At 42.4% G+C, this 27,023-nt stretch overlaps 1 protein-coding gene across 1 annotated transcript; it reads left to right on the forward strand.

The window, feature by feature from the left end:
- The first annotated feature begins 190 nt into the window (after window positions 1-190).
- On the forward strand, window positions 191-25,733 carry LOC115653375 (alpha-protein kinase 2-like). The gene is made up of 4 exons (XM_030566596.1): window positions 191-227; window positions 318-353; window positions 14,653-14,701; window positions 24,702-25,733. The coding sequence occupies exons 3-4, from the start codon at window positions 14,661-14,663 to the stop codon at window positions 24,916-24,918; spliced, it is 258 nt and encodes an 85-aa protein (XP_030422456.1). The 5' UTR covers window positions 191-227; window positions 318-353; window positions 14,653-14,660; the 3' UTR covers window positions 24,919-25,733.
- Window positions 25,734-27,023: the final 1,290 nt, after the last annotated feature.

Here is a 27,023-nt window from a genome sequence, read left to right on the forward strand (position 1 = left end):
CAGCTTCATTAAGTCCAAAAAATTGGGTGGTTCTGAGTAAATTGGTTAGAAAAAATGTTTTAAAATACTAAACTGCAAATGTTAACAACTTCTGTTCCAGTGCAGGGGATGATTCGCCCAGTGTCTTTGGCAATAATTCAAACTAGCATAACGACCAGGGATTGTATTGTTGCTGCTTGAAGATGTTTATGGAAAGGTGACTGCTGAATTTAACCTGAACTCTGAAGGTAAATCCCAAACACACTGGCTTTTTAAATGATAAGAACAATGACAGACACTGTATCACTACAGTGTCTCTTCCTTTTGTTCCCTTGCAGTATTGAAACATCTTTCAAGTTATCAGGATACTGAAGGTAAATACAATCATTGTTTGTTTCAAATACCTGCCCTTACTAATTGCCACACTTTTGTCAATAAAATATAATAAAAATCAACAATCAATTTGTAAGTATGATATTATTAGGCTCCTGAAGGTAAAGGACCAGGTTTGTTAGTTCTTTTCATTTCTCTGGTGATGCAAAGCAGCTGTCAGCTTGATTTAACTATCTGGTTATCATTATACAGCTGCTTTGCATCGTCAAAGTGGGCTGATTGTTTCAGTTAATCTGGCCCAACATATTTCATTTCTCTTAATGTGAAAATAAATGATGAGCAAAGTTGCCACTTTAATGATGGTCCCAGAGATGAACTTATGGAAAGAATTTTCAAACAAGATCCAAACAAAAACATGAACAAAAAATATACATATTTACGTGCACAATTGCAGTGGTTTCATATGTAAATCAAATTGCACTTGCAAATGGTAAATTAGGTGCCTGAACAGCTATGTTCAGGTCAGATCACCCAGTTTGCAAATGCAGTCGTGATTCTTACAGTTCACCCTCCCTTGATCAGAGGAATGAACTGTGTGTGTGATGCTGGCTGTTCTAGAATTAGGAACAGAATCATTCTTCGCACACATCTTTTTCAGTGAGGAAGTTATGTCTTAAATTGTCTCAGGGGAAATGATTGCATCCACAAAGCTGCACTATCTTTTGCATGCCAGAACAACTCCATTTACACACACAAGTCAAAGATACATAGTAGGAAAACCCAACATTTTAAAAAATACAACCTTGTTTGGGATACTAACACTCAGATTTACAATTTCTATAGAATTATAGAATGTTGGGCTGGAAGAGACCTCGAGGAGTTACCAAGTACAGCTCCCTGCACTGAGCCAGGACCAAATAAACCTAGACCATTGTCTAACCTGTTCTTAAAAACCTCCACTGGTAGGTTTTGCTCAACCTCCTTTCATAGGAACCGACTTCGTGGGTGCTCTGGGGCTGGAGCACTCACGGGGAAAAAATAGTGGGTGCTCTGCACTCAGCAGCAGCCAAGCTCCCCTCACCCCCTGCATGCCCTGTCACCGCTCCTCCGCCTCCCTCCCAGCACTCCCAGCTGCCACCAAACAGCAGCAAGTTCTGGGAGGGAGGGGCAGGAGCAGGAACATGGTGCACTCAGTGGAAGAGGTGGGGCTGGGGCGGGGATTTGGGGAAGGAGTTGGAACAGGGGAAGGGAGGGGGTGGAACTGGGGCGGGGACTTTGCGGAAGGGGTTGGAATGGGGGTGGGGAAGGAGTGGGAGGGTGGGGCTTCATGGAAGGGGCAGGGACGGTGACAGAGGGGGCGTCAAGCACCCACCGGCAGGAGCAGAAGTCAGCACCTATGCCTCCCTCGGAAGTCTATTCCAGAATTTAACCACCCGTTAACTGTTATCAGGTCATCCCTTCAGGCAGGGGTGAAAGTAACTTAATGGACTTACTGGTATGCAGGGCAGCTGGTTTCTGGGCAAGGTGTGGGGGGGAGCTCTGGGCCCCCAGAAGGAGCGGGGCCTCAGGCAGAAGGGGCAGGGCTGTGGCCAGACTCCCCCAGCCAGCCCTTCAGAACTGCCCGGCCTGCACTAAACCAGGCTCCGGTAGCGATTTAAAGGACCTGGGTCTCGGCCGCTGCTGCAGTAGCTGCCCCTTTCCCCCTGCCCCTCCCCATCAGCGGCCCTGCAGGTATGGTCAGCTATGTACCAGCAGCCACCTCCTTACTGGTACGTTCATACTGGACCGTACAGGCTTACTTTCACCTCTGCCTTCAGACTTCTTTTCCCAAGACTAAACATGCCCATTTTTTTAACCTTTCTTCATGATCAGGCTTTCTAAAGCTTTGATCATTTTTATGCTTTCCTCTGGATTCCCTCCCAATTTGTTCATATCTTTCCTAAGTGTGGCACCCAAAACTGGACACAATACTCAGTTGAGGCCCACCAGTTCAAAGTAGAATGAGACCAATACCTCCCACATATGACACTCCTGTTAATACATCTCAGAATGTTATTAGCCTTTTTCACAACTGCATCACACTGTTGACTCATGTTAAATTTATGATCCGCTGTAAGCCCCAGATCCTTATCAGCAGTACTACCCCTAGTCAGGTTATTTCCATTTTGTACTTCTATTTGTGCATTTGATTTTTTCTTCCTAAGTGAAGTCCTTTGCACTTGTCTTTATTGAATATCATCTTGATTTCAGTCCAAATTGTCCAATTTGTCAAGGTCATTTTGAATTTTAATCTGCCTCCAAAGTGCTCCCCACTTGGTGTCATCTGCAAATATTATAAGCTTATTCCCCACTCCATTATCCAAGTCACTAATGAAAATATTGAATAGTACCAAACCCAGGACAGACCCCTGCAGGACTCCTTTAGATATGTCCTCTCTGTCTGATAGTGAACCATTGAACACTACTCTTTTAGTACGGTTTTTCAACCAAATTCTTCTCCCTATTATTGTCCCTTTCCAGTCTCCCTTACTATAACTAAATATGCTTGAAATATCTTCCACCTTACTATTTGTAAAGAGGTCATCTTTCTTTTCTTGATAGTGCCCTCATTTTTTTCTGCTCCATCGCCACAAGGTGTTACATACAAATCACTGCACCCGATTCTGTAAAACTTTTTTCCTGTCAAATGTTTTGGGATACACCTTGTAGCTATTTCAGATCTATATAAGCTAACCTGTATTTTATAACAAACAAAAGTCCCCTTGTACTTCATCGTGGTGACCCCAAATGTTCTTGGCCAAAACAAGTTTGGCCAGAAAATATCTGTCAGTCCTGTGTTTCCCTAGTGTGCTTATGAGTGTCATGTGGGACTGTGTCAAAAATCTTACTAAAATCATGATATATCATGTCAACAGCTTCTCCCTATCCACTAGCCCACTAACCTTAAGGCAGTAATTCTGGATGATTACCTAATCATACAACAAAATCATCATAATATATATTTCAATACAGATCGACAAAGTCATGTAGCTTGATTTTCAAAAACTCTGATTAACAGTGGCGAAGGTTTTTGATCACATAGGTGCATATTCTAATCCAACATGCACAATGCATCACATATCTTGGTGAATGCACTTATCACTAAAATTCAGGTCTGGAGTTTAAACACTCCGATATTCGGGAGCATCTGAGCAGAGGATTCAGCCCATTTGACCCATTTTATAGGTAGGGCCAGTTACAACAGTCATATCTGGTTTTAATTTTTTCCGAACTTCAGAGGTGTTCAGCTCCAGAGTTGTGGCGGGGGTACTAATGGTTATGTATCTGTAGGTCTGATTGTTTTCCTTAACCTCTGAGGATTGGGCAAGAAGCAATGGGCTTAAATTGCAGCCAGGGTGGTTTGGATTGGACATTAGGAAAAGCTTTCTAACTGTCAGGGTGGTTAAGCACTGAAATAAATTGCATAGAGAGGTTGTGGAATCTCCATCATTGGAGATTTTTAAGAGCAAGTTAAACAAATAGTTGTCAGGGATGATCTAGAAGATAATACTTAGTCCTGCCATGAGTGCAGGTTACTGGACTAGATGATCTGTCAAGGTCCCTTCCAGTCGTATGATATTATCGTATATCCAGTCGTAGTGTTTCCAAGGTGCAGCCCAAGACACAACACTCATCAGAGATTAAATGAGCTTTGACCCTGAATCCTCTTTCATTATACCATTAATACATGATAAATCATCTTTTCCTCTTGCACCAGAAATGCCTTCAGACCTTATAGATCAGTCATTAGTGCAATATTTCTTGGACAGTTCTTTCCCATTATGCATTGTCCCTTGCTGTCCTAATAACGGCAAAATTCCCCTTAAAGCTAATGGGAGTTTGCAGAATTGTGCCTTTTATAGAATTCCTGTCGTATAAAACAGGTTGAGTTAAATGGACAGATACTTTTGATGCATTTGGTGCACTGTCACTTCACACACAGTAACTAGTGAAATACCACCGCAACATGTCACAGTAATAAAGGAGAAAAAAAGAGGCGCAATAAAATATTCTGGCATAAAATCTTCCAGTGCTATTTGAACACATGGTATTTGCAAGTTGTCTGCTGTGTAACTTTACCCAAGGAGAAGGGCAAGGATGAAGATCTGGAATATTTTCCCTATGTGTTATCTTTTATTTAATCAGACCGGCACATCTTGCTACGCATGTGCTAAAGATAGACAACGCTTTGCAAATTGGTTTATCATTTCTGAACATACTGTACTAGTCAACTACTTCATTCAGATGGTTGATTTTTTTCTTGTTTCTCTTTGTGGAGTAGAATTAATCATTCACTTCCTCTTTAAAACAAATGGAGGGCTTTTCATCTAGCAATGCGGTATAACTTGATAAAAGAACTATAATTGGAGATAAGGAGCCCTTTTATTATAGCATTGTATATATACATACACTGTTCATTCTTTGCTTCAAAGGGAGTAAAAGGATTACATGTCTAAATCAGAGATAGTCACTTTTGCAAGCAGAAAGACTTTGGACTGCACACTTAGAGCTTTAGGTTTTCCTCTCTCGCTTTTCATAACACAGGAGAAGTTGCATGTACATAGAGAGATGAAAGTAGTCCTCACTCTACGTAACTCTGCAGTAGGGTGACCAGATAGCAACTATGGAAAACTGGGATACTTTTTCCCCCACCCTAGGGGGCAGGGAGTATAGTTGCCTATATAAGACAAAGCCCCTAATATCGGGACATCTGGTCACCCTACTCTGCAGATCTGAAATACAGATAGAATTTTTAGTTCATTTTCCTCTACAAACTTGCCCTTTTCCCCACTTCAGTTTTTAATTTTACTCTTTTTGTATTTCCCTGCTTCTTCTTCCTCCGATATTTTGTCTGTATTTTCGTTGTAACATTATTCCACACATTTAGAAATTGAAGTCAGTAGTTCCGCAGTTTTATTCAGTTTTAACAAACTTAAGCAGATGTTCGTCATCTCAGTGCAACCTATAAAATCCACAGGTGACAGTTTGAGAAATCATGGTTCAAATTTATGCCTAGTGTCACCCCCACTGAAATCAAAGCAGTTACTCCACAGATGAATGTGACACAATATTTTATGGAGAACCTGAGTCTACACAAAACCACCTGTGGAATAAAAAAAGTCATAGAATCATGGAAATGGAGGACTAGAAAGGACTCGATAGGTCATCAAGTCTAGTCTCTGCACTGAGAAATAACCAAGTATTACCTAGACCATCCCTCCTAGTCTTCCTATTATCTTCTCTCCTTTCTAATCAATCTTTAACCTATTGCTTACTGCTTTCAAACACAACTATTCAAGATACATGATTTAGCATGTAATTCTGCAGCTCTGGACTGATCTGAAAAATGTTATGATGCTATAATTATTATGTATACTATGGTAGTATCTGGTCCAGATTGGGACCTCTTGAACCAGGTGCTATACAAGCACACAAGTAAACATGGTTCTGCACTGAAGAAATCTGAAAGCTAAAGTTAATTTGTAAACATTGTTTTTCAATTGTAAAATAAGCTAAAGCAGAATTGACAACACCCTCAAGTCTTCAGGCTTTTCTAAAAAGATTAGGCCTGATTTCCAGGGAGCTTAGGTGTGCAATCACACATGCAAATAGAGCACACCTTAGCTGTGTGTGTATTTTGTAGGCTCAATGGCCCAACTTTCCTGCCTTCTCACAGGAACAAAAAATTGAAGCAAATCACCCCCACCACCGACTTCAGGTTCTCAAGCAGCTGTAATGGCTTCACGTACATTTGAGGATCCAGTTCAAAATTGCCCTTCTTGTTTTTAAAATCCATTGTGGATTTGCTGCAGCCTACCTCATGGACCTTGAATCTCTCTCTTTCCCTCTCTGCTCCCTCAGTGAGACTCCCTGTCCCTCTCTGTCCCTCCATAGTGTCTCGGCATTCTCTTCTGCAGTCTTTCCCCATCTGAACAGCCTTCTTTCCACCTCTTTCCCCTATTTATTTTCTTTTCACTCTTAACAGTCTCTTTCTTTGCAATTTACTGTGTATATGGAAAGATGCTGTACAGAACACAGTTTCATTGTGGTTTAGGTTTGGAAGAGATTGAATTCATTCAGCTCATGTTCAGAGAAGACTTCATCAGCGATAGCTATTTTGGTGGCAACCTACATGGAAGAATTGCAACGGAAGAGTTACACTTTGGCGAAGGGGTGCACCGGAAAGCATTTCGAAGTAAAGTGATGCAAGGCCTAGTGCCTATATTCAGCCCCGGTCATCCTTGTGTTCTTAAAGTGCACACTGCTATTTCATACGGGACCAAAACCAAAGATGAACTTGTTCAGAAGAACTACAAACTGGCAATGCAGGTAAACTCCATTTTCTTCTGTAAACAAACATTGTGGGAATAGCTAGCTGTGAAATGTTCAAACAGCTGGCTGTGTTAAATGTTTTCAGTAACGCTGCATTGGCATTCCTGTTTATAATATAGGAATGCTATGTTCAAAATACCGCAAGAGAGTACGCCAAGATATACGCAGCAGAAGCAGAATCTTTGGAAGGCTTTGGAGACGTGCCAGAGTGAGTATGTATATTATTCTGAGCTACACTGGCCATCTGGCTCCTGGAAAATATTGCTGGGGAAGAAAAAAACAGACATGCTGAGAAAATATGAGGTACCACTGCAGTCATATCTTAGATCATACTTGGTAATGATGAAATGGTAAGAATGATTCTTTCTTCCAGTTATAAAGAAAAAGAGTAAACTCCAGTGAGTAGCGGAGATTCAGAAGCAAAGGGCCGAATTCCACTCTCATTTATACTGATGTAAAGACTAATCCATATATGTCAGTGCAAGTACACCAGTGTAAACTCAGTGGTAGACAAGAGTCAGACCCCAAAGCTTTCAATTAAAAATAAAACCTAGCAAAAAACCCGTAGAATTTCTGAAAGCTGGTACTAAGCCTCTTCTGTTTAGGCAAGTCACTTGAGCCCATCTGTGCTTAAGCCACAAAGTTTAGCTCTGGTTCTGCACTCTTCTCATGTTTGGGATGTTCATATTGAAGGATTGTCCCGGTGTAGAGAGTGGGTTTGTCTATGTATGGAAATCAGGTGAGTAGTTTTAGTACAGACCCATCGCTGCACCTCAGGATGGGAAGTGACACCTCGTGAATTTTGCAACAGATATCTCAGATCTTTTTCAAAGGATTTGCTGTTCCTGTTTTTGGCTACCATATATAGTCAGATGCCCAAAAGATGGTTGAAATTCCACCTGTCCATGACTCATCTCAAGGATAAACCTCACATGCCTGTGAGCAGCCTAAGTCTTCATCTCCTTGTAGATGACATAAGATATCTGCTTCAGCTGCATCTGAATCACTGAAAAAGATTAGAGTGGATGAATTAACTTTTTCCCAGTAGTCTCCCTACATATAGTGAAGATGATTCCATTTGGATCCCAATCCAGAAAACAGTGAAATAAACATCTATATGCTGACTCAAAGTGAGCTGAACATTAAGCTAAGCCCTGGTTTGTCCAAAACAGCAGGTGGTTTGGTATCCACACCATGTCTTTCCATCTTTACTAATTAGAATAATTTATATACATGCCATTCACAGTGGCAGCTATTTCATACAGCACCAGAAGGAAAGAGGAAGGCTGGACTGCTTCCATTCGGTTACTCTGTATGCAGTAAGCGTGCTCAGCACAACTGGTTTTTATTTTCTCTATAGCTCTGAGATAAAGCAAGCAATGCTGCAACACTGAGTCTAATGATCCCTCTAAAAAGAAGTTCTTATATTTCCTCCTCTTGTTGTCTGACAAAAGAGTTGTTTTGGTCTGAATTTTCAAATGTGCTAACTAACTTGGATGCCTCTGGCTTTAGGTGCACAAATGAGAAACCCAAGCCCTGAAGTGCATCAACACTAATCACAGATAACATTGCCATGGAAGCCACTGGAAGATAAAAGGGCTCAGCACCTTTAAAAATCAGGCCTTCTGTTGTCAAAAAGTCACCATAAAAACAATGCACCCAAAAATTAGGGAACACTTTTTAAAATGTAGGTCTTCATTTTCAGAATGTACAAGGACAGCATTAGCAATTATGCTTAAAAAACTTAATGCCGAAGGGTTTAGATTTGACCCAATACATGAAAAAGAACTTACATAATTTGTAGATCACTGCACAATAGAAGGATCTAATTCCTATCAAATGTTTCCTAGTATCAAACTTGACTCAGCCCTAGTATCTTTTCTATGACTGTCTGAAACTGCATGTTCCTGGACAAAAAGTCTCTCTCTTACACTTTCCCTGACTGAGATCATTAAGGCTTATTGGTTCGATTTCAGGATCATTCCTGTTTCCTTGTTCATCGTCCTAAGAATAATATCCCTTATGCAACCGTGGAAGAGGAACTGATTGGAGAATTTGTGAAATATTCTGTCCGGGATGGCAAGGAAATAAATTTCATGAGAAAAGACTCAGAAGCTGGTCAGAAGTGTTGCACCTTTCAGCACTGGCTGTATGAGAAAACCAATGGAAATTTGCTCGTTACAGATTTTCAAGGTGAGAATTCTGATCCTTGTGACAGTATGCGACAGTTCTGCCATGCTATCACCCTGACACCCAATCACTCAGTATCACAGTGACTGGACAGACTTTCATAGTACGTCTATGGAGTCAGTGGCGGTGCGCCTCCCTGCCTGGGCTGACAGATTTGGGGTGGGGCTTTGTGCTAGCTAAAAAATCTGCACTGAAGTTACAATTTGGGCAGCAGCTCAAACTCTGAAGCCTAGGGCTGAGGGTAGTACACTTGAAAGCGCTGCCTACACAGCTATTTTTAGAGTGCTAGCACGAGTCTCGCCAACCCATGTCCATCGCCCCAGGCCGGAAATCTCAAGGCCACAGGCTATGTAGATATGCCCTCAGGGCCTCATTCCAGCACAATTCTATTCTTTGTTGTTTTCAACATACTGAACTTGCTGAGCATGGTCATGTAACGTTGTCTGACCCTAGTCATCAGCAGCCAGGATCGAACCTGAGAGCTCTTGACTTAACACATGATCCTCTACTGCATGAGCTAAAAGATATATGTCTCTTAGCCAAGGCTGTAGCAGGCTCATCAATCCCTAGCTGGTGTAGCTGCCACTAGAAAGGGACAGAGCGCCACGCCAAGCAGGCATGGGTTACTCTCACTCGCTAACCTCCTCACATAAAACTACTTCCCTTGGATGAGGACCAGAGAGATTCCTGTTGAACAGATCATGTCCAGTGCCCTGGCTGCACACCTGCTACCACACTTACTGTCTCTCTCTTGAGTACTTTTTAAATTCCTTTTGTGGCTCTAATATTTAATTCTTGATGTTTTATCCCCCCGCTCAGAATCTGAATCCTTCCCACACCATCAGACATCACCAGCAGTATCCATAAGGCTCTGCCATCCCTATCTATTGTGCTGTTTGACAGAATGGTTCTCCTGTTGTGTTTCTATAACTCAGCTCTTTTACAAGGATAGGTTGTTGGCCTTTCGCTCAGCCAGTGGGCTGCTTTTTGTCTGGTCCTTATCCTTTGACCTGTCTGTTGGGTAGTCCTAACAGAAGTTAAAACTCCCACCATCACAGCTCCCAGGGTCATTGGAACATAGAAGCCACCCCATGGCATCAAGTATAGTCCCCTGTAAAGGACAGTATTATTACTGGGCATTATAACCCAGACTAGGAGTTGTAGGTGCTCCATACCTCTGAATACCAGGCCACGTGTTCAGGTGTCTAAATCTGGATTTAAATGCCAGTCTTCCGGCACCAAAGTTGGAACATTTTTTCTTGAACCTTTATTTCAGAAACACAATGTAAGTACCTGTGTACCTGGGGCAGCCCTCACTTAAAATGCCAACATCAGGGCAGGCTGCAAAAGGGAGAGCAGATAACCACCAGTTTTGAGAGTAACACTGAAGTTAAACTCACCAACCAGTCACAAACTGTGCTTCTGATCCCCCACTCTGATTATCAAGAAGCTGAAAAAAGAAATCACATAGCGCCCTTTATTACATTCCAGTTCTCTGGCTCCCAATCAGCACCTAGGTCCAGTACGGTGAGAAGTTATTAAAAAAAACTTTGCTCACTATACAAAATGTTCTTCTGACCCCAAAAGACCAGCCACATTACCAGGTCAATATTAGTTTGGATCTTACCCAAAATACCACACTGCCAGCCAATCCTTTAGCATCTAAAACTAAAGGTTTATTCTAAAAGGAAGAAAGAACAAGAAGAGAGTTGTTAAATGTTAAAGCACCCAGATAAATACAAAGACCTCAGCCTCCATAGATCAGGTTCTTAGCAGTACTGGTGAGTTTGCTGGCTTGAAAGTTCCTCTGGAATACATTCACAACATGGATGAGTCATTCAGTCCTCTGTTCAGAGCTTCAGTTTGTAGAAAAGTTACTCCAGAGGTAAGAAGCAGGAATGAAGACAAATGGAGATGATGCAGCTGCCTTTTATATTCTTTTACCACGCAGCTTGTACTTCCTTTGTACCAAACACAAGCTTTACAGCACATGGTATGGAAAAGCCTTAGAGTTCTGTCTATAGGCATGCCCCTACATGCTGTGCGGACTCATCAGGTGTATTCTCTGGTTCCTTTCAATGGATTCATTGTACAGTTGATGACTCTTGATGGGCAGTGCTGATGGCAGTCTTTCTGGGGGTGTCACCCAGATGCACAGCACAAGTTTGGAAATACAGACATACCCTACATATCTATAACTCACAATAGAAAGGTGATACAAACAGATAAATACGATCATCATACTTGGCAAATCATAATGTTTTCACAGATACCTTGCACAGCATATCTGGCACGATTCATTGCAATTTTATAATATTGGCATTAATAATAATAATATAAAGTGTGTCACAATTCCACAGAGCATCACATGTGGCATGTCACTAACAGCTCAAAGGCTTTAGCTGCCTTAGGTCATGTCTACACGAGCGAGCTTACAGCAGCACAGCCATACTGATGCAGCTGCGCCGCTGTAAGATCACTTGTGCAGCAGCTCTATGCTGATGGGAGAGAGCTCTCCCATCAACATAATAAAATCACTTCAACGAGTGGCGATAGGTATGCTGACGGGAAAACCTGTCCTGCCAACATAATGTTGTGCACAAGTACTTATGCCAGAGAAACTTTTGTCTCTCAGAAGGATATTCTTTTCATACCCATGACCTTAGAGCCTGACCCATGCCCACTGAAGTCAAAAGGAGCTTTGTAATGGTTGCAAGAGAAGGAATTTAGGGCATGAGAAACCCTTTGAGCACATAGAACCCATCCATTCAGTCAGCTGTACATTATCTAACAGCAGGAGGACAAAAGGGGCAATCTGTCCCATACAGATATTAATGATGGAATTAGTAACCATAGGGTGAAATAGCATGAAGCCTGTTGCACCACTTAAACATTAATATAGGGATAGAAGTGCTGCCCCTTTCCATTGGCCATCCCAAACACCTGCTTCCTTTGCCGGTGCCTGGAGTTGGCCCTGGTTCTCTGGAACCCTAGGCGGCTCTTCCCCTCACTCCACCAACTGTTTGGCTTGTGTTATACTCTCTCCAGCCCATTGTGGACTTATGGTACTCTCATCTGAGTCTAACTGTCTCATTTCTGACTTGATCCCGCTGCTCTGCTAAGCATGCTGCCCTTGCAGTGCTCCTGGTTCTTTCTGGTCTTGGTAGTGAGAGGCTAGAATCAAGAATCACACCTGAACCTTTTATGCAAACCAGGAAATCACATGGCTCCAGCTTCCAATGACTTTGTTTGTACAATGCCTCGCACAATGGGGCCCTAGTTCATGACTCCTACGCCCTACTGAAGTACAAATAAAGAACAACATCATTCACGGGAATTAGCTAATTAGATGATACCCTGTCAGTATAAAAATATCTGTAAATTACTGTTATCAAAAACTTATTGTAACAGGCTTTTTTGCCTGAAATAACAATTCAAACTAGCATTATGCCAGAGGAACCGCAGTCAAATTTTTAAATAGGGACATTGGATAGTCTAAAGTATATTCTTTTTTAGTCTAATTGAAGCACTGAGACCCACCTGGTAATTAAAAAACATCAATACTAATAACAAGTGCCTTTGGCAGAGTGACTGGAGAACAATACAAATATGGGGTTAGAACAATTAAAATAATACATGGCCTTTTGATATGGCATCTCACATGGGAGAGAATAGAAGCTGCACAGGGAGGTTTCTGATATTTTCTTTACTCTCTGACGCAGGCCCTGTGAGCTCTGGTGCTGTGTTGGCTTTCTGTGCATGATCCATACTCATAGGAAAGAAATGAATTAGCTGCTTGCTGTGGCAAGTGCTTTAAAAAGAACAGGAGTACTTGTGGCACCTTAGAGACTAACAAATTTATTTAAAAAGGTTCATTGGCATCTAATCCGGGGTAGGGGAGGTTTTCACATGGCTTGTGTCTCTGTAAATAACCAGCTTGGAGAGAAAAAAAAAAGTCTCACACTCTTACTAAGATTTAATTTGACTACAAATGCCCCTTAGTAAATCAGAACATTCAAAACAAGGCTGACTAATGCCTGCTTTTCACTCCACCACTCTGGGATTTATGAACCGCTTTGTGAATTAAAAGACTCTCAAAACAGCACCCTGTGCCAGCACTTTGCCTTGCATTTAAACATCTAACATCTGTCTTTAAAACCAATGGAAAAATTTAGGCTCCTGATCACGTCTGAAGGAATGACCTCCTTATATCTAGAGAATGCTGCCATGACACCATTATGCACCTTGCTCACCCACATCGTGCAAATATTTGGCCTTAAAAGAAGTAGTCTGTGTGTTCACTAAGTTGTTAAGGGAATAAATAGAGCAACAGTCCTGGCTGGGGTTCTGCAAGGAAAGGTGGAATCTCTCCACCTCCTACCCTTTCAAATTAGAAGGCTGAAAAAAACCCAAAACCAAATGCAAATGAATTAACAGGGAAAAGCCTATAGGGCAAACTCCTCCTGGCCTTATGAGTATGAGGCACACTAGAGTCAGGAAGCAGAACAGCTGAGTTAGCATGTGAGCTATATGCTGTATTGATTCTTACCTGCTGCTCCAAAAACAGAGCACGGCATATGTGCTGCTAACAACAGCATCCTCACAAAGGCGGACCACTGGGACCCTGTCCATGCTCCAAACCTGCTGACCACATCCCCTTGGAATGGCGTGGCTGTGAATGGTGCAAGGCACATTAGCTTGGTTTCCTGCAGTGCACTCAAGGAAGTGCTAGATCAGTATCCTACCCTATACCTGCTCTGAGGGAGAAGGAGACTCCCTGCATCATCATCTTTCCACAGCACAAGTGCGCGACACAGGGCAGGGCTTTCCCCACAATGGCTAGTAAAACAAAAGTGGGGGTAAAAGTGATAAGGCCTTTTTGGAAACACTGAGTGAAGAGTTTAATTTAGTACCTATTGATCACTCAAAACTCTAAACAGAGCAAAGATTGTTGGGCCAGGATGTTGATATGCAAAGTGGTTTCCCCAGTGGAAAACACTGTAGCCCACCCCACCCCCACTTGCAAACATCCAAATCCCAAAACTTAGGAACAATAAATGACCTGTATGCATTTTTTGCAGATGTACGTGTTCTGATGCTGGATGTAGATGTTCCTTTAAGATGCCACAGTTAAAGTGAGGCTCTCAGTTACCCTCCAGCATATGAAACATTCCAGAGTCTTAGAGCTCCATTTATCACCCTTTTCAGAGTAGCAGCCGTTGTTAGTCTGTATCCGCAAAAAGAACAGGAGTACTTGTGGCACCTTAGAGACTAACACATTTATTTCAGCATGAGCTTTCGTGAGCTACAGCTCACTTCTTCAGATGCACAGAATGGAACACACAGACAGGAGATATTTATACATACAGAGAACATGAAAAGGTGAAAGTATGCATACCAACAGGAAGAATCTAATCAATTGAGATGAGCTATTGTCCTCAGGGGAAAAAAAAAACTTTTGAATAATAATAATGATAATTAAGATGACCCATAGAAGGTGTGAGGAGAACTTAACATAGGGAAATAGATTCAATTAGTGTAATTTATCACCCTGTCTGTGAATCACTGGAATGCTATTGACTGCTGCTAGTGTTGTGAACTGCACAGACCAAAAACCCTACGTTTGCGGGGAGAATGTTAAAATATTGTCGCTACACAGAGATAACAAACAAACTATAATCAATAAAGAATACCTAACTGCATCTATAAGGCTATAAATCTGAAGACATTCCTAGAAAGCCTGGTATAATGCAAGCTTCCTGTTTTGTTTTTTTGTAGGTGTAGGAATGAAGTTAACCGACGTTGGCATAGCAACATTGGCCAAAGGGTGAGTGAAAGACATATTTCTCAATGGAACATATTTGCATTGTGCTTCAAACTCCTCACAGTGTAAACCCGATGGGGGTTGATGCATTGGATGTTTATTTCTCACCATAACTTGGGGGGAGAAACAATCCCAATGCGATTTCTGTTAACCTCCTCATGTTCATAAAATATTAATGGGAACCTTCCTATCAAGAAAATACATTTGTTTTTCTCTTTGAAGGAAAGGGAACATACTGGAGGTTTTGCTTTACAGAATTTCTTCATAAACACTTTATCCTGGAACAAATAAGATGTCATTGGTATTCCTCGTAAAATAACAAAAAATAATCAAGATTTTCTTTTCTATTTGTTTTTTTATCTCCAATGCAATACAAATCAATAGAATGGTCGATATTTAATACTTCAGTTCCTATCTTATCCACAATGCAAAATTATTTGAAAAATCAGGGAGATGTGATGATTCAGAGGATGAGTAGTGGGATACAGGCCTACATTTTCAGAAGTGGTTTTGTGTACCCATCTTGAAATACTTTATAAGGGCTTGATTTTCAGAAGTGCTGAACAATCACCTTCTGAAGATCAGGCCCCTTAAAGCACCTCAGTTTGAGCACCAAAAAAATGAGGCATCCAAAAATCACTTGTTCTTTTTGAAATGTTTGGCAGCCCCAGCCTATGTTGCTTCTTCAAGGCAAGTCCAGCCCAGCCGACAAGTGACCATTACTATCTGATGGCTATTGAATAATTGTTATGAAACATGCAATGTCCCTAGAATGGGATGCACCCATACCACAACTTGCACTTGTTGGCAGAGGCCACAGATTGATGGATACTGCAACAAGGTGGTCTGCCCCTTTAAGTGCCAGGGCCTGGGGCCAGCCAGCCCTGTTCAGTGATCAGACCCAGCTGGGAAGGGAGCAAGTGATTGTGAAAGTCAGCAAGTGGCTCAGCTGAGAGAAGCTGCAGGTGAGAGACAGGATCCTGCAGTAGACCCTGATGCAGCGGGAATGAAGGAAAGGGCATGTTCTCCTTTCAGCTCTGAAAGGGGCCAGGGGAGAAGCCTCTGGGGGCTGTATCCTGTGGGGGACAGAAGAACTTCCTTCTGTTTTGACATTTTTCCTGAGTTTCATGTTGAAGAATAAAATGGTTTGCTGGAAGAGATTTGAGCATGGCAGAGAGTCCTGGGCTGGGCAGAAAGGTCAGGAGCCTTCAGATACTGTCATTATTAGTTATGCGATACTAAAACTAAACATCCCTCCCACTTCTGGAAGACGGTGGCACCTTGTTTTATATGTAAATACCCCTCTCTCACATTTCAGACTCTGTGTGTTAGTTATTCCTCCCATGACACATTCAGATGCCTCCTGTTTTCTCAGGCTCAACTGTGTGCTCTTGTGAGCCACACACGGCAGGTGAAGGAGAGTGTCTAATGCAGCTATATCTAGGCTAGTAACCTGATGCACAAAGGAAACTCATTTAAGGATTTGCTGATATTTATTTGATTGCAAAGCAGCCCCTCCTCTCTCTTCCCCCACTCTCCCGCCTTTTCAAATACAAAAACCTCTCGGAAATGGCAAACACTGTACAAGGCATTTAAAAGCAACCTGTCTCCAAGTGGCTCTGCAATTATTTTAGACCTTCTTAAGAGACAAATATATAGAATCCCACAGCAGAAATAAAGAGCTTGGCCCATTTATGTTATAATTATTTTCCACTTCTCCCAAAGTACTACTGATTTTTAATCTGTAGAGACAGTCATTCATTAAATTTACTGAGTATGCTATAAAATAACAGCTAAAAACACAGGCCCCTTTAATCCCTCTGTGAGGATAACCCATGTCAGGGAGTGGGAACTCTGGGTGAATCTTGGCCCCACTGAATACAGTGGGAGTTTTGTCATTCATTTCAATAAGACCAGGATTTCACCCGCTGAGTTTTTATGAAGTCTTCTAGAAGGCATGAAGCAAGTTTGCTCCCTTGGGACTGGAAGTGGTCGCTCTTACCACCCTAGTACCCCTTGATGCGAAGTCATGATGTTGCAGAGGACTTCACCTCTAGTGCCCACTTCATTACCCCACAATGACCTGTCTCTTTCAAAATCTTTTGAATTCAGTCCCAACTGTAAATCTCAATAAATCCAAATGAATAATTCCTCTGCCCCCTCAGGCTACACTGACATTCTCGGCTTCTTAGCTACTATCCCTGGGCCCTGCAGAGCTTCTCTGTTGCTGTTTCCTCCCAGCAGGTTTTCCCCCATTGTTGTCCCCTCCCCAGGGACTCTCACAGCTTCCCTCAGAGATCTCCCTGGTCATTAGAGGCCCTATCTCACAGCCTCTCCACAAGATCCTAACCTGCTGCCTGTAGGTCTCTTCCAGCCTCATTTCCTCAGACCTTCCCATGCTCCTCCTCCTCTCTCCTGGGACTCCTCCCCAGACTGAGTTCACAGCTCTGTTTAAGTAATCCTCTCACTGCTCCCTGGCATCTGAGGTGAATCATTATATAATTAAGTCTCCATCAGCCTCAGCTGGGGATAGCTGTCTGGTCACAGGCAAGGCCAAGCCTGGGTTGCCTTAAAGGGCAGCGAGCTTGTGACAGTAGTTTAGGAGCATTCCAGAGTTGCAGGACTTTGCCTTCTGTCATCTCTAGATTATATCATGGAGCACTGAAGCTAGGGTTACCAGATGTCTCTATTTTAAAGGGACAGTCCTGATTTTGGGGTCTTTTGCTTATATAAGCTCCTATCCCCCCCCCCACCCCTTGTCCCCTTTTTTTCACATTTTCTGTCTGGTCACCCTAACAGAAGCAGTCGTACCAGGTTAGACCCATGGTCCATCGAATCCAGTATCCTATCTCAGACATTGGCAAATACCAGATGCTTCACAAGAAAGTGTAAAAGCCACGTAATGGACAACATAGGCAACTATCCCAGACAGTTAGTTGCTGACTCTCCTCCAGAAGCCTGTGCCATTATCCCTCGTACACATTTACACCAGCAAATATGACTGAGTGATATTATTATTATTATTCACATAACTGTTAACCTTTATTTAAGCCCTGCTAGGCCGTTTAAAACCTGCTAAGACCCAAAAGCAAATATCTTGCAGAGAATTCTACAGATTAACCGTACATGGGGAAATCACAAATTTCCTTTTATCAGTTTTTAAATGTCATTCATCTGCTGAGATGTTTAGCAATTCCAGCCCTACCAACAATAACTGCTGTGAAATTTTGCACCAGAGAGAGAGAACAACACTCTTTCCGGTATTATTTTAACAAGCCTGTTGTTTCCTCAACTAATGCATACTATTCTTTTCTCCAACTTTGTTGTATGTGTTGTCACAGTTCTGTTCCCTTGCATTTTCCTTGGGTAGATGGTTGTGACACCCACTTTACATTATATTCTTCCTTAAGTAATCTATACAAAATATAGAACTGATCACAGCAATAGGTACAAAGAGAAATCTCTTTATTGGCTATGTGGTTCTCTATATGCCAGAGACACAGAAAAAAACAATGCTTTCCACCCACCCTCCTTTGTACTATCCTAGCATATTCTAGGAAAACCCTTCACACTTCTAGCCTGGCACTTTTTCAAAATTTAAATTGATTTTTTTTTCATTGGCTCCAGAGTGAAATCATTTGAATTAGTCTCTCATCATCCATCTAGAAAATAAAGAAATAAAAGTTGTCATTATGTTATGCTGTGCTCTGGAACCTGATGATTTATAGGAAGGCTTTAATGAATGTTATTATACAACATATTATGGGAAATTATGCTGATGAAAACCCATCTGAGACAAAGAGACAGGAAGATGAAGTCAGACAAAGAATGTACAGTGAAATCTGAACTAAGGATCACTCCAAATAGACACTTATTGTCTTAAGCAATTTAAATTTCTAGTGTCCTTTTGTTTGACTCATGTTATTTCTACAAGGCAACAGATATTTTGCTGATCCTGTATTTTCTCCACATTGTTCATCATTTACCCAGAAGGATGCCTCTCAGTTAATTTTTGCCAGATTGATTTTAAAACATGTTGGGATGTACAGGGGAAAACAAATAGGTAGAATTCATCCACATCACAGCTTAGTGCTAACGACAATACGATGTAAACAAACAAGTGAGATAGTAAATCCAGTATGTCTGTGAGAGCATACATAGTCATACTAGGTTATAATTCCGATAATGATTCTAATATTCTTGACTCTGTAAGACCGAGATGAAATGAAACTAATGTATCAATGTGATAGCCAACACAAATTCCGTTATAGGCTCTAACCTGCCTTTGCAGGGGAGATGAACTCATTGATCGAATAAGTGTCATATCTAATTCCTTTGAACCTATATTGAACTTTGGGAAATTTTACCAGAATTATGGCTGAGTGGAGACTATTCATAGAGTTTCTGTTCAATTCAGCAAGTAAATAAAAAGCCAAATGCACTCTGACACCACTATGACTATGATTAGCAAAAAAATAATACCTACACTGTATTGCTTACATAATTAAGTTGAAAAATACTATCATGTCATGCTGTAAACGGTTACTGATGAATTTAGAAAAGCTGATAGGGCAAACATCGGAATTATTTATGTTCATTTAATTTCCCCTAGTATTACTTTTAAAACAAGCATACAATACATCTAGCAAGAGACAGCTCAGATTAATATTCTGCAAAACATTTCTAGCATTGCCCAGTGCCATTAATCTTTTTATAAGCCAGAGATTCCAAGCAGTTAGAGTCTGAACCACAATGAATTGCACTGTCCAGAATTTATTTATTTGTCTGCCCTCCTCTCTATCTCCCCCGCTTTGGTAGTGGTTATGAAGAGACTAGATGCTTACAACATTTAAACACATTTCTGATTAGCAATTGCTTTGCGCACCTCTCATGTCTGTTTCATCAGTGGAGTAAAAAGGCGCAAAAGCACAAATGTATTAGTTGAGGTGTAATAGAAATGGCTGTGATAATTTTTTTTTACCACTAGAGGGCAAAGTTTTCCTGGAAATAAAAAAAACAAACATGAAAATATTTATCATTTAACAATTGGGGAGCACCAAAGTCAGCAATTTAACTCTTGTAAATATGATATTGGCTTAATTCTTTCATAGATTTAAACAAAAAAAGTAAAATACAATGATCTGATTTCTAGCAGCTTCCTGACTACTAACCAAAATTTTAGATTAGATGTTAAAGTGCCAATTTAGGAGTAGCCATGGTTTGTAAAAAACACAAAGGAAATGAGATCATGATATGCTTTTGTACACCCATAGCCATTATGATTAAAAAAGGCTTTGGCTGCCAAACGTAGAATCTAAAAATTCCTCCATGTTTTTGAGCATGGAGACCTTTGGAGTAGCCTACTGTGGAGAGAGAAAGCACCACAAAGTTTGAATCTGGATCCAAATGCTAACTCCTCTAGATTTTAGGAGTTTTGCTTTGGGCTTCTCCCTAAACATTAGGGGATTTTGTCATAAACTGCATTCATCACTGATCTAGCTAGTTAATTAATAACACCTGGCATGTTAAACAACAGATTAAACATTCTTTCAGGAGCTTGGAAAGGTCATTCAGTGCTCTCGAATGCAATTCATATGAAAGCAACATAAGGACATTTCCAATTTAGAAGCCATTCACTGACACAGACCTCCTCCCCCATTACATGTACCCACAAGCTATAATAGCAGCAGAATGTTTGAATTAGCATCACTAGTCCTGCCAAGCTGCAGCTAGACTAGTCATTAAGACTTTGCAGAACAAATGATACATTTGTGTAAGTGATAGATGTGTAAGTGATGGAGGGCTCTATAGAGGCACTGAGTTATGAACTGCAAAAATTGGATCTGGATTTTTGAATACCCCAAAGGCTGGGGGTGTAGATGCAAGGATTTAATTCTCACGTGCTGCGGTGATGGGTGTGGTATAAAAGGATAAACAGGTAGCTCTCAATGACCCATTGTAAAGATAGGAGCCATTTACAAAATTCAGATCCAGCCCAAGATTTTGAAGCATCTCAACCTCCAAAATGTGGTGGTGTTTGGATCAGAGGGGCAGGGTTGATTTTGTCCTGTCTCTAGTTACAAGAGCAAACAAAAGCCAATTGTGATAAAAGAAGGGAAATGGGTGTGATCTGATTTGTGAATAAAGCTGGTAGAATAGTATTAATCACCTTTTTAAACTCTACAAAATGTTGGCCTCGTTTTTCATTCCTGAGCCATTAAAGGCCTAGTCCCGTTTGCTGTGAATGTATTCAGTATGTGTTGAATATTTCAGCTGAAGAACTCTGAGACTGTGGCTTGTTTGTGAAGTTTTCACAAATTGTTCACTTCAATCATCTGCTATTCGTGGCATGAAACTGATCATATTCTATTGTTTTTGGTCCCTGATTGGATAATCTGCTCTTTAAAAGGAGCATAGTGAGTGACAGAAACAAAATACGAACAGGAAAATAGTCCGAATTCATTAAACTGGATTTTCTTTTGAACTCATTCTCCTATTAACCTGAAACTACTTAACTATAGCCAACATTCATAAAACTGGACACTCATCTGCAGTCCCTGAGTTTCTGGGTGCCCAATTGCAGGGGTGAAAGTAACTTAAAGGATCTACCAGTATGTTGGAGTCCTGAGCAGGGGCGTGGCCTCAACTGAACAAGGCAGGGCCGTTCAAGATTTAAAGGCTCTGGGGCTCTGGCTGTGGCTGTGAGCCCTAGGGTCTTTAAATCACCCCAGAGCTACCAGCTGCAGAGGTGGCTGGAAGCCCCGGGGCAAATTAAAGGACCTGGGAAACTGGCCGCTGTGGAGCTCTGAGCTTTTTAAATCACTGTGGGAGCCCTGCCACTGCTACCCCAGGGCAGCAGGGCTTAGGTGGTGATTTAAAGGGCCTGGGGCTCCCTGTAGTTGCAGGAGTACCGGGCCCTTTAAATCCCCTCCCAAGCACGGCTGCCGGAGCTCTGGCAGTGATTTAAAGGGCCTGGTGCTCCCCGCAGCTGCTAGAGCCCTGGGACCTTTAAATCACCACCAGAGAAGCCAGTCCTGCTCAATAGAAGAGAAACGTGGCCTCTCTTTCAGTCCTGCAGTGGAAACAAGATATTTTAAATGTTAAAGCAAGCAGATGCTCTCCAAAGGCTCTCTACATCACAGAGGCTCTTTATCCTCTCAGACACTGACACCTGAATCTCTGACATGTACAGTGCTGCAGCATGCAGGAGAGTAATTCAAAACCACTGTAGTGCAAAGGGATTTTAACTAGAACTCATTGAATTATTTGTTGTTGACTAATAGCCCCTGTGAATTTGGCCTTTATTTCCACAAATGGCCAATGCTTGGTTGAATATTCATGATTAAACCCCTGTTGGAAGGGGGACTAAGGCTGGCCTTCAGACACAGACAAAACACAACAAAAGGGGAAATAAAACACTGCCTCTTTGAGGCACGCCCTTTCTGATGAGGTGCTGCTCTGCCCTGGCCAATTTCCACAATCAAGCCCAAGGCTATCCTCAACTTGATCCAAAGGAGCAGCTCTTGTCAATGTCAGGTAGGCTTGCTTGTGAAAAGAACCATCCTCTGATGTGACTGCATCAGGGTCTTCATGCTTCTAGAGCAGGGCTTGGTCTGGGGGTCTCCTGGCTCTCTTCCCGCCCCCCAGGAGCGGGAGAACATTTCATCATTCCCTCACTGAGCCTCAAGCTACTTTGCCTTTCTGTTTATAATCTCCCATAGGGCTAGACTGTGAGTGCAACCTGCAGAGCCAGGGAGCGTGAAGGAGTGGGGACACCAGGTGCAAGCTTCTCTAAACCTGAGTCAGGGTGTAGGGGGAGAGCACAGACTCTGTGCCTGATAATCACGCTGGGAGCCGGCAAAGGGACAAGGAAAGCCAGGACTACACACACACACACATACACACACACTAGCCAACAGGGCTGGCTGGCAGTGGTGAGGGTGGGTGAAGTACACGTGATGTTCATCACCTTGATCTGGATTGAACTAGAGGCCTCCAGACCTAGAACCATGAGTCTACAGCATGGGCTGAAGCTGCAGCTAAGAACTGAAATAGAGTCACATCCTCTTTGGATTGGGTGCAGATACATACAGACCAGTGGATTATATATGCTGGATCAGTTCATGGGCAAATGCAACATATTCCTTAGTATGCAAACAGGCATCGTGGAGCAATTGTAACTCAGAGAGCGAGTCTGAGTTGCATTTCCTTTAGGGAGCTCCTCCTGGAGCAGCACAGCTATATGCCAGGGCTTACTCAGATAAACTCTTACCCTTGGCCCTAAATGAGTCAAGCGGGAGATTTCTCTACTTCCACCAGACAAGCTGGGTATCATTGCTAGAGCAGGGCAGGTCCACCAGATTCACTTGTCAGGCAGATAAATCCTCCCCTGGCTGGCTTGGCATATGTATGTTCACACCACACATAATAGCAACCTCAGTGTAATGCTTTTATTCAGTAAAATTCCCGCAAAAGTTTTTTTTTTTTTTTTAAATTTCAACCAGCTCCAACTTTAAGGAAGGGGATGAGATTGTAAGGTCACCACAAGAAGACAAAAATGACCAAAAATATCAAAAATTAAAAGGCTGATTTCAGAACTTCCCTCTCCTATTGAAGCTGATCTCCATAAAGGACACCAATAATTTCCCTTACAAGATAATGAGGGTTTGTTATCTTCTTTCCACATACGTTCAAGGCTACAATGATTTGTTTAAAATCATTTAAGACAAGATTGTGTGTATGCATGTGTTTAAACAAAGCAACAAAGTCTGTGTGTGTAAGGAAGCAATGGAGCCTGAAATATGAAGTGCAGGTATGCAGAAAAGCATGACTTACTTTTTGGGTATGTTTGAGAAACCGTAGGATTTGTGTGATCCATCAAAGAGTTTTTTCCATCTTACCGTGGAACTGTGTGTTCCATCATGATCTGACACATGGGAGTTCCCAGGTGGCCTTTTCATCTCATGTGAGATTACTGATGCTAGAAAAGCAGATAGCCTGACATTTCAATTTCCCTATTCCGTCACCTTAAAGGAACAATAGAGATGCAAAATGAAGCTGTTAGAGGTATGCAGAGAAAGATACTGACATGCTGCCTTCAAAGATAGTTTTTGGTTTCTGTGCCACCTGCTTATCTCCTTTGGTGAATTTTATTCTACAAAGCATGTTAGAACCGACAGGCCTATCCATCATATAGAGATTGGGCTTTTCTTCTTGGAGCAGACAACATCTTTATTAGCACTAGGCAGGCTGCCTGGGAGAGAAATGAAATGCTCAGAATGTATTAGGACTGTATATTAGATTGCAGCTCAGATATTTTCATTTTGATGCTACCATATAAACTTGTTCACGCACAGATCCCAACAGGACAAAGCTCACACTCCTGCTCCGATTACAAACAAAACAAAACGACAGTCCCTGCCCCCCAAAGCTTACAATCTAAGCCAAGCAACAACAGATGGATACAAAGAGATGGAAAGAACACAAGGGAACGAGAAAACGCTGGGCAGCTTGACAGCCTGTGTCCCCTGCACACTAGCTCTGTGTGTGAGCATCAGGGACACTCCTTCAGAGTAATAACAATCACACTTACCACTTCTGTAGCCTTCTTCTATCTGAGGTGCCCCAAGCACTTTATAAAGATTATACTGTGGAATTTTTCTTTTTTTATAAATTTATCTAACGCAGAAGTTTGTTAACTGACAATTGTATTAGCCACAAATTGAAATTATAGATGGAAGAGGAATAGTTGGAACACAGGGCTGAGAGCCAGCCTCCTGAGCCCTGTTTTCTGCTCTGCAGCTGACTCACTGATTGGCCTTGGGTGAGTCATTTAATCTCTCAGTGCCTCATTTTACCATCTGTAAAATTGGAATAATACTTCTCTCCTTCAAAGAGGCTTATTAAATGTCATAGTGTTACTTATGAATCCAAAGTCACACCATAGACCTGGCTTGAAAAACGAATGTTGAAATCCCCTTTTTGTTTTTCTTCACTGCTGCAGATACAAAGGGTTTAAAGGCAACTGCGCCATTTCCTTCATTGATCAGTTTAAAGCCCTCCACCAGTGCAATAAGTACTGTGAGATGTTGGGGTTGAAATCCCTCCCAGGCAGTCATCAAAAACAGAGGAAACCAACAGCCATGAAAAGCAAAGTCCCTCCAAAGTCACTGAATGTACAGAAAAAAGTGGCCAGCACACAGGCAACCAAGACAACATAGACCTCCTGTCTTCAAAGCATCCAGTAACACTGCACCACTCCGCACAAGCTCCTCTCCAGAAATGCACAGGTACCGAAGGACATGACGGCGGAGTTAGACTGAGCCTTCTGCATTATACCCCCATTTTGAAGCTGTTCTTTGATAACAGCAACCAGGAAACCAGCTGTGTCTGTGGCCTAGCAGGCTACAATTCAAAAGCGATGGAAAGTTTTCAAAGCCAAACAAAGCTATCTGCCTCAATTAACTTTGAAGTATTTTTACATATGTCACGTCAGTGTATATTTGTGTATTTGCACACTCTATCTTTGTGCAGGAGAGGGGTGACTGGAGCATTTCTGTCCTCCATTTGGCAACTCCCAGATCTCTACACCAGCGACACTGTGGAATTCAGCAGCTATGTAAAAATAAAACTACTTAATCCACCACTTAGTAAAGGTTTTGGAGTAGAGCTCGATACTGGCACTGGGGTCAAGGATGTATGAAAATAATTGCTTTATTTCCTACCCTTTGCACAATTTTAATCCTTACTGTACTCATATTCCTTGTACTTTTGCCAGTTAAATTCCTTTTAAAACAAGCATAAGCCACGTGGGTATTTGGATCATTATACACACCTGTTCTCTGAACAAGCTCAAGGATTTAGCTGCCACCTATGTAGCTTTCCTGATAAAGTTCGGTCACTCAGTTGGAAAAATCCTAAAACTGGGCAACACCTGGGACTTTCTTATTCAAAGAATGTGTTTTCTCCCTGAGGCCCTGATCCTGCAGTTGGACCCATCTTGCTCCCACCCAGATCCTGCTGCAGGACTGGGGCCTGAGGACCCACGTTGCAGGGTGTTGAACACAACTCATACTGAAGTCATTGGGAGTTAAGGATATTCAGCACCTTGCAAGACTGAGACCTAATTGACAACATGTGATGCAGTGCAGACCCCACACAAGGCCCGGAGGGGTTAAAGAGCGAGGCTGGCCAATTAACTGCCCAGCCTGCACCTGAAGGAGGCAGGGAGCAGGAAATGGGCTCAGCTGGGCAGGAAGAGGAGGGGCCTGTATAAAACCCAGGAGCAGTGAGCAGCAAGAGGCTGCAAGGAAGTAGTCTGCAGTCACTCCCTGGGAGGAGGGAGCTTGGGCTGGCAAACTTGTGGTGCAGAGCCAAATAGGTAGGAAAACAGCAGCAAGGAGCAGAACTGTACAGACCTTGGCTGCTTGTTAGAGGGTCCCTGAGCTGGAAGCTGGAACCCAGTATAGTGGGTGGGCCTGGGTTCCCCTACCAGTCATTGGGAAGTGGTGCAGTGTGTTGGAGATGCAGACAGACAGTTGGTCCAGAAGGACTTTGAATTCCCCAGAAGGGGAGAACTTTAGTGACCTGGCTGGAGGGCCAAGTCATCAACAGGAAGCTACAACTTCTGGAGTGAGCAGGGCCATAGGGTGAAAGAGATGATGGGTAGAGACAACGCCAGAGGAGGGCAATGCCTAGCAAGAGCTAATCCCTAGAGCCACTAGGAGGAGGCGCCACATGCAGTGAGTAGACCCCATGACAACAAAGGTACAATAATTTTTGTCTTCACAGGGATTTCTGAGTTTCTGAAGGAATAGCTTAGAGTCAAGTGTGCCTAATGCAACGAGGAGCCATCATGACAGTCCACACTGACCCAGAATTCCCAGACAACAGTAACTGACATACTTAGAACAGGAAATTATTGTGGTGACCTCGATTCTCCACTATGTGTAAGCAGTGCAGCATATTGTGGAGATTGGCCACCACAGGGATCCAGGTGTGGTTCCCTGAATTTCAACCACCCATGGGGCCTGCTCCAACTTCTGCCACTGGCATAAGGGCCATATCTTATTGGTGGAAGACCAGGCATAGTGGAGCTATTCTTCACCATACATCCTTGTATCCACACCTACCCCCAGACTGCCCCTGACATGCCCCCTTCCTCTCTTTATGCGGGGAGAGGAAGAGCTAGAAGTGAGTTTCTGCCCAGTTTCCACCAGAAAAAAGTGCCCCTACCCAAGGGGAATTCTCCACCAGCTACCTCCAGTTGTTTTAAGGCTACTGATATGGTGCAAAGTGGTCTAAACAGGCTGGAGAATCTGGCTCT

This window comes from Gopherus evgoodei, chromosome 6, assembly GCF_007399415.2.
Source record: "Gopherus evgoodei ecotype Sinaloan lineage chromosome 6, rGopEvg1_v1.p, whole genome shotgun sequence".
In the NCBI taxonomy this organism is placed as follows: domain Eukaryota; kingdom Metazoa; phylum Chordata; order Testudines; family Testudinidae; genus Gopherus; species Gopherus evgoodei.

What these genes read in the sequence shown, in the direction of transcription:
- LOC115653375 (XM_030566596.1), top strand. Translation starts at nt 14,661, where the DNA reads ATGAAGTTAACCGACGTTGGCATAGCAACATTGGCCAAAGG. An exon ending in ATAGCAACATTGGCCAAAGG is followed by an intron (nt 14,702 to 24,701) that starts GTGAGTGAAAGA and finishes TCACTGCTGCAG; the next exon opens with ATACAAAGGGTTTAAAGGCA.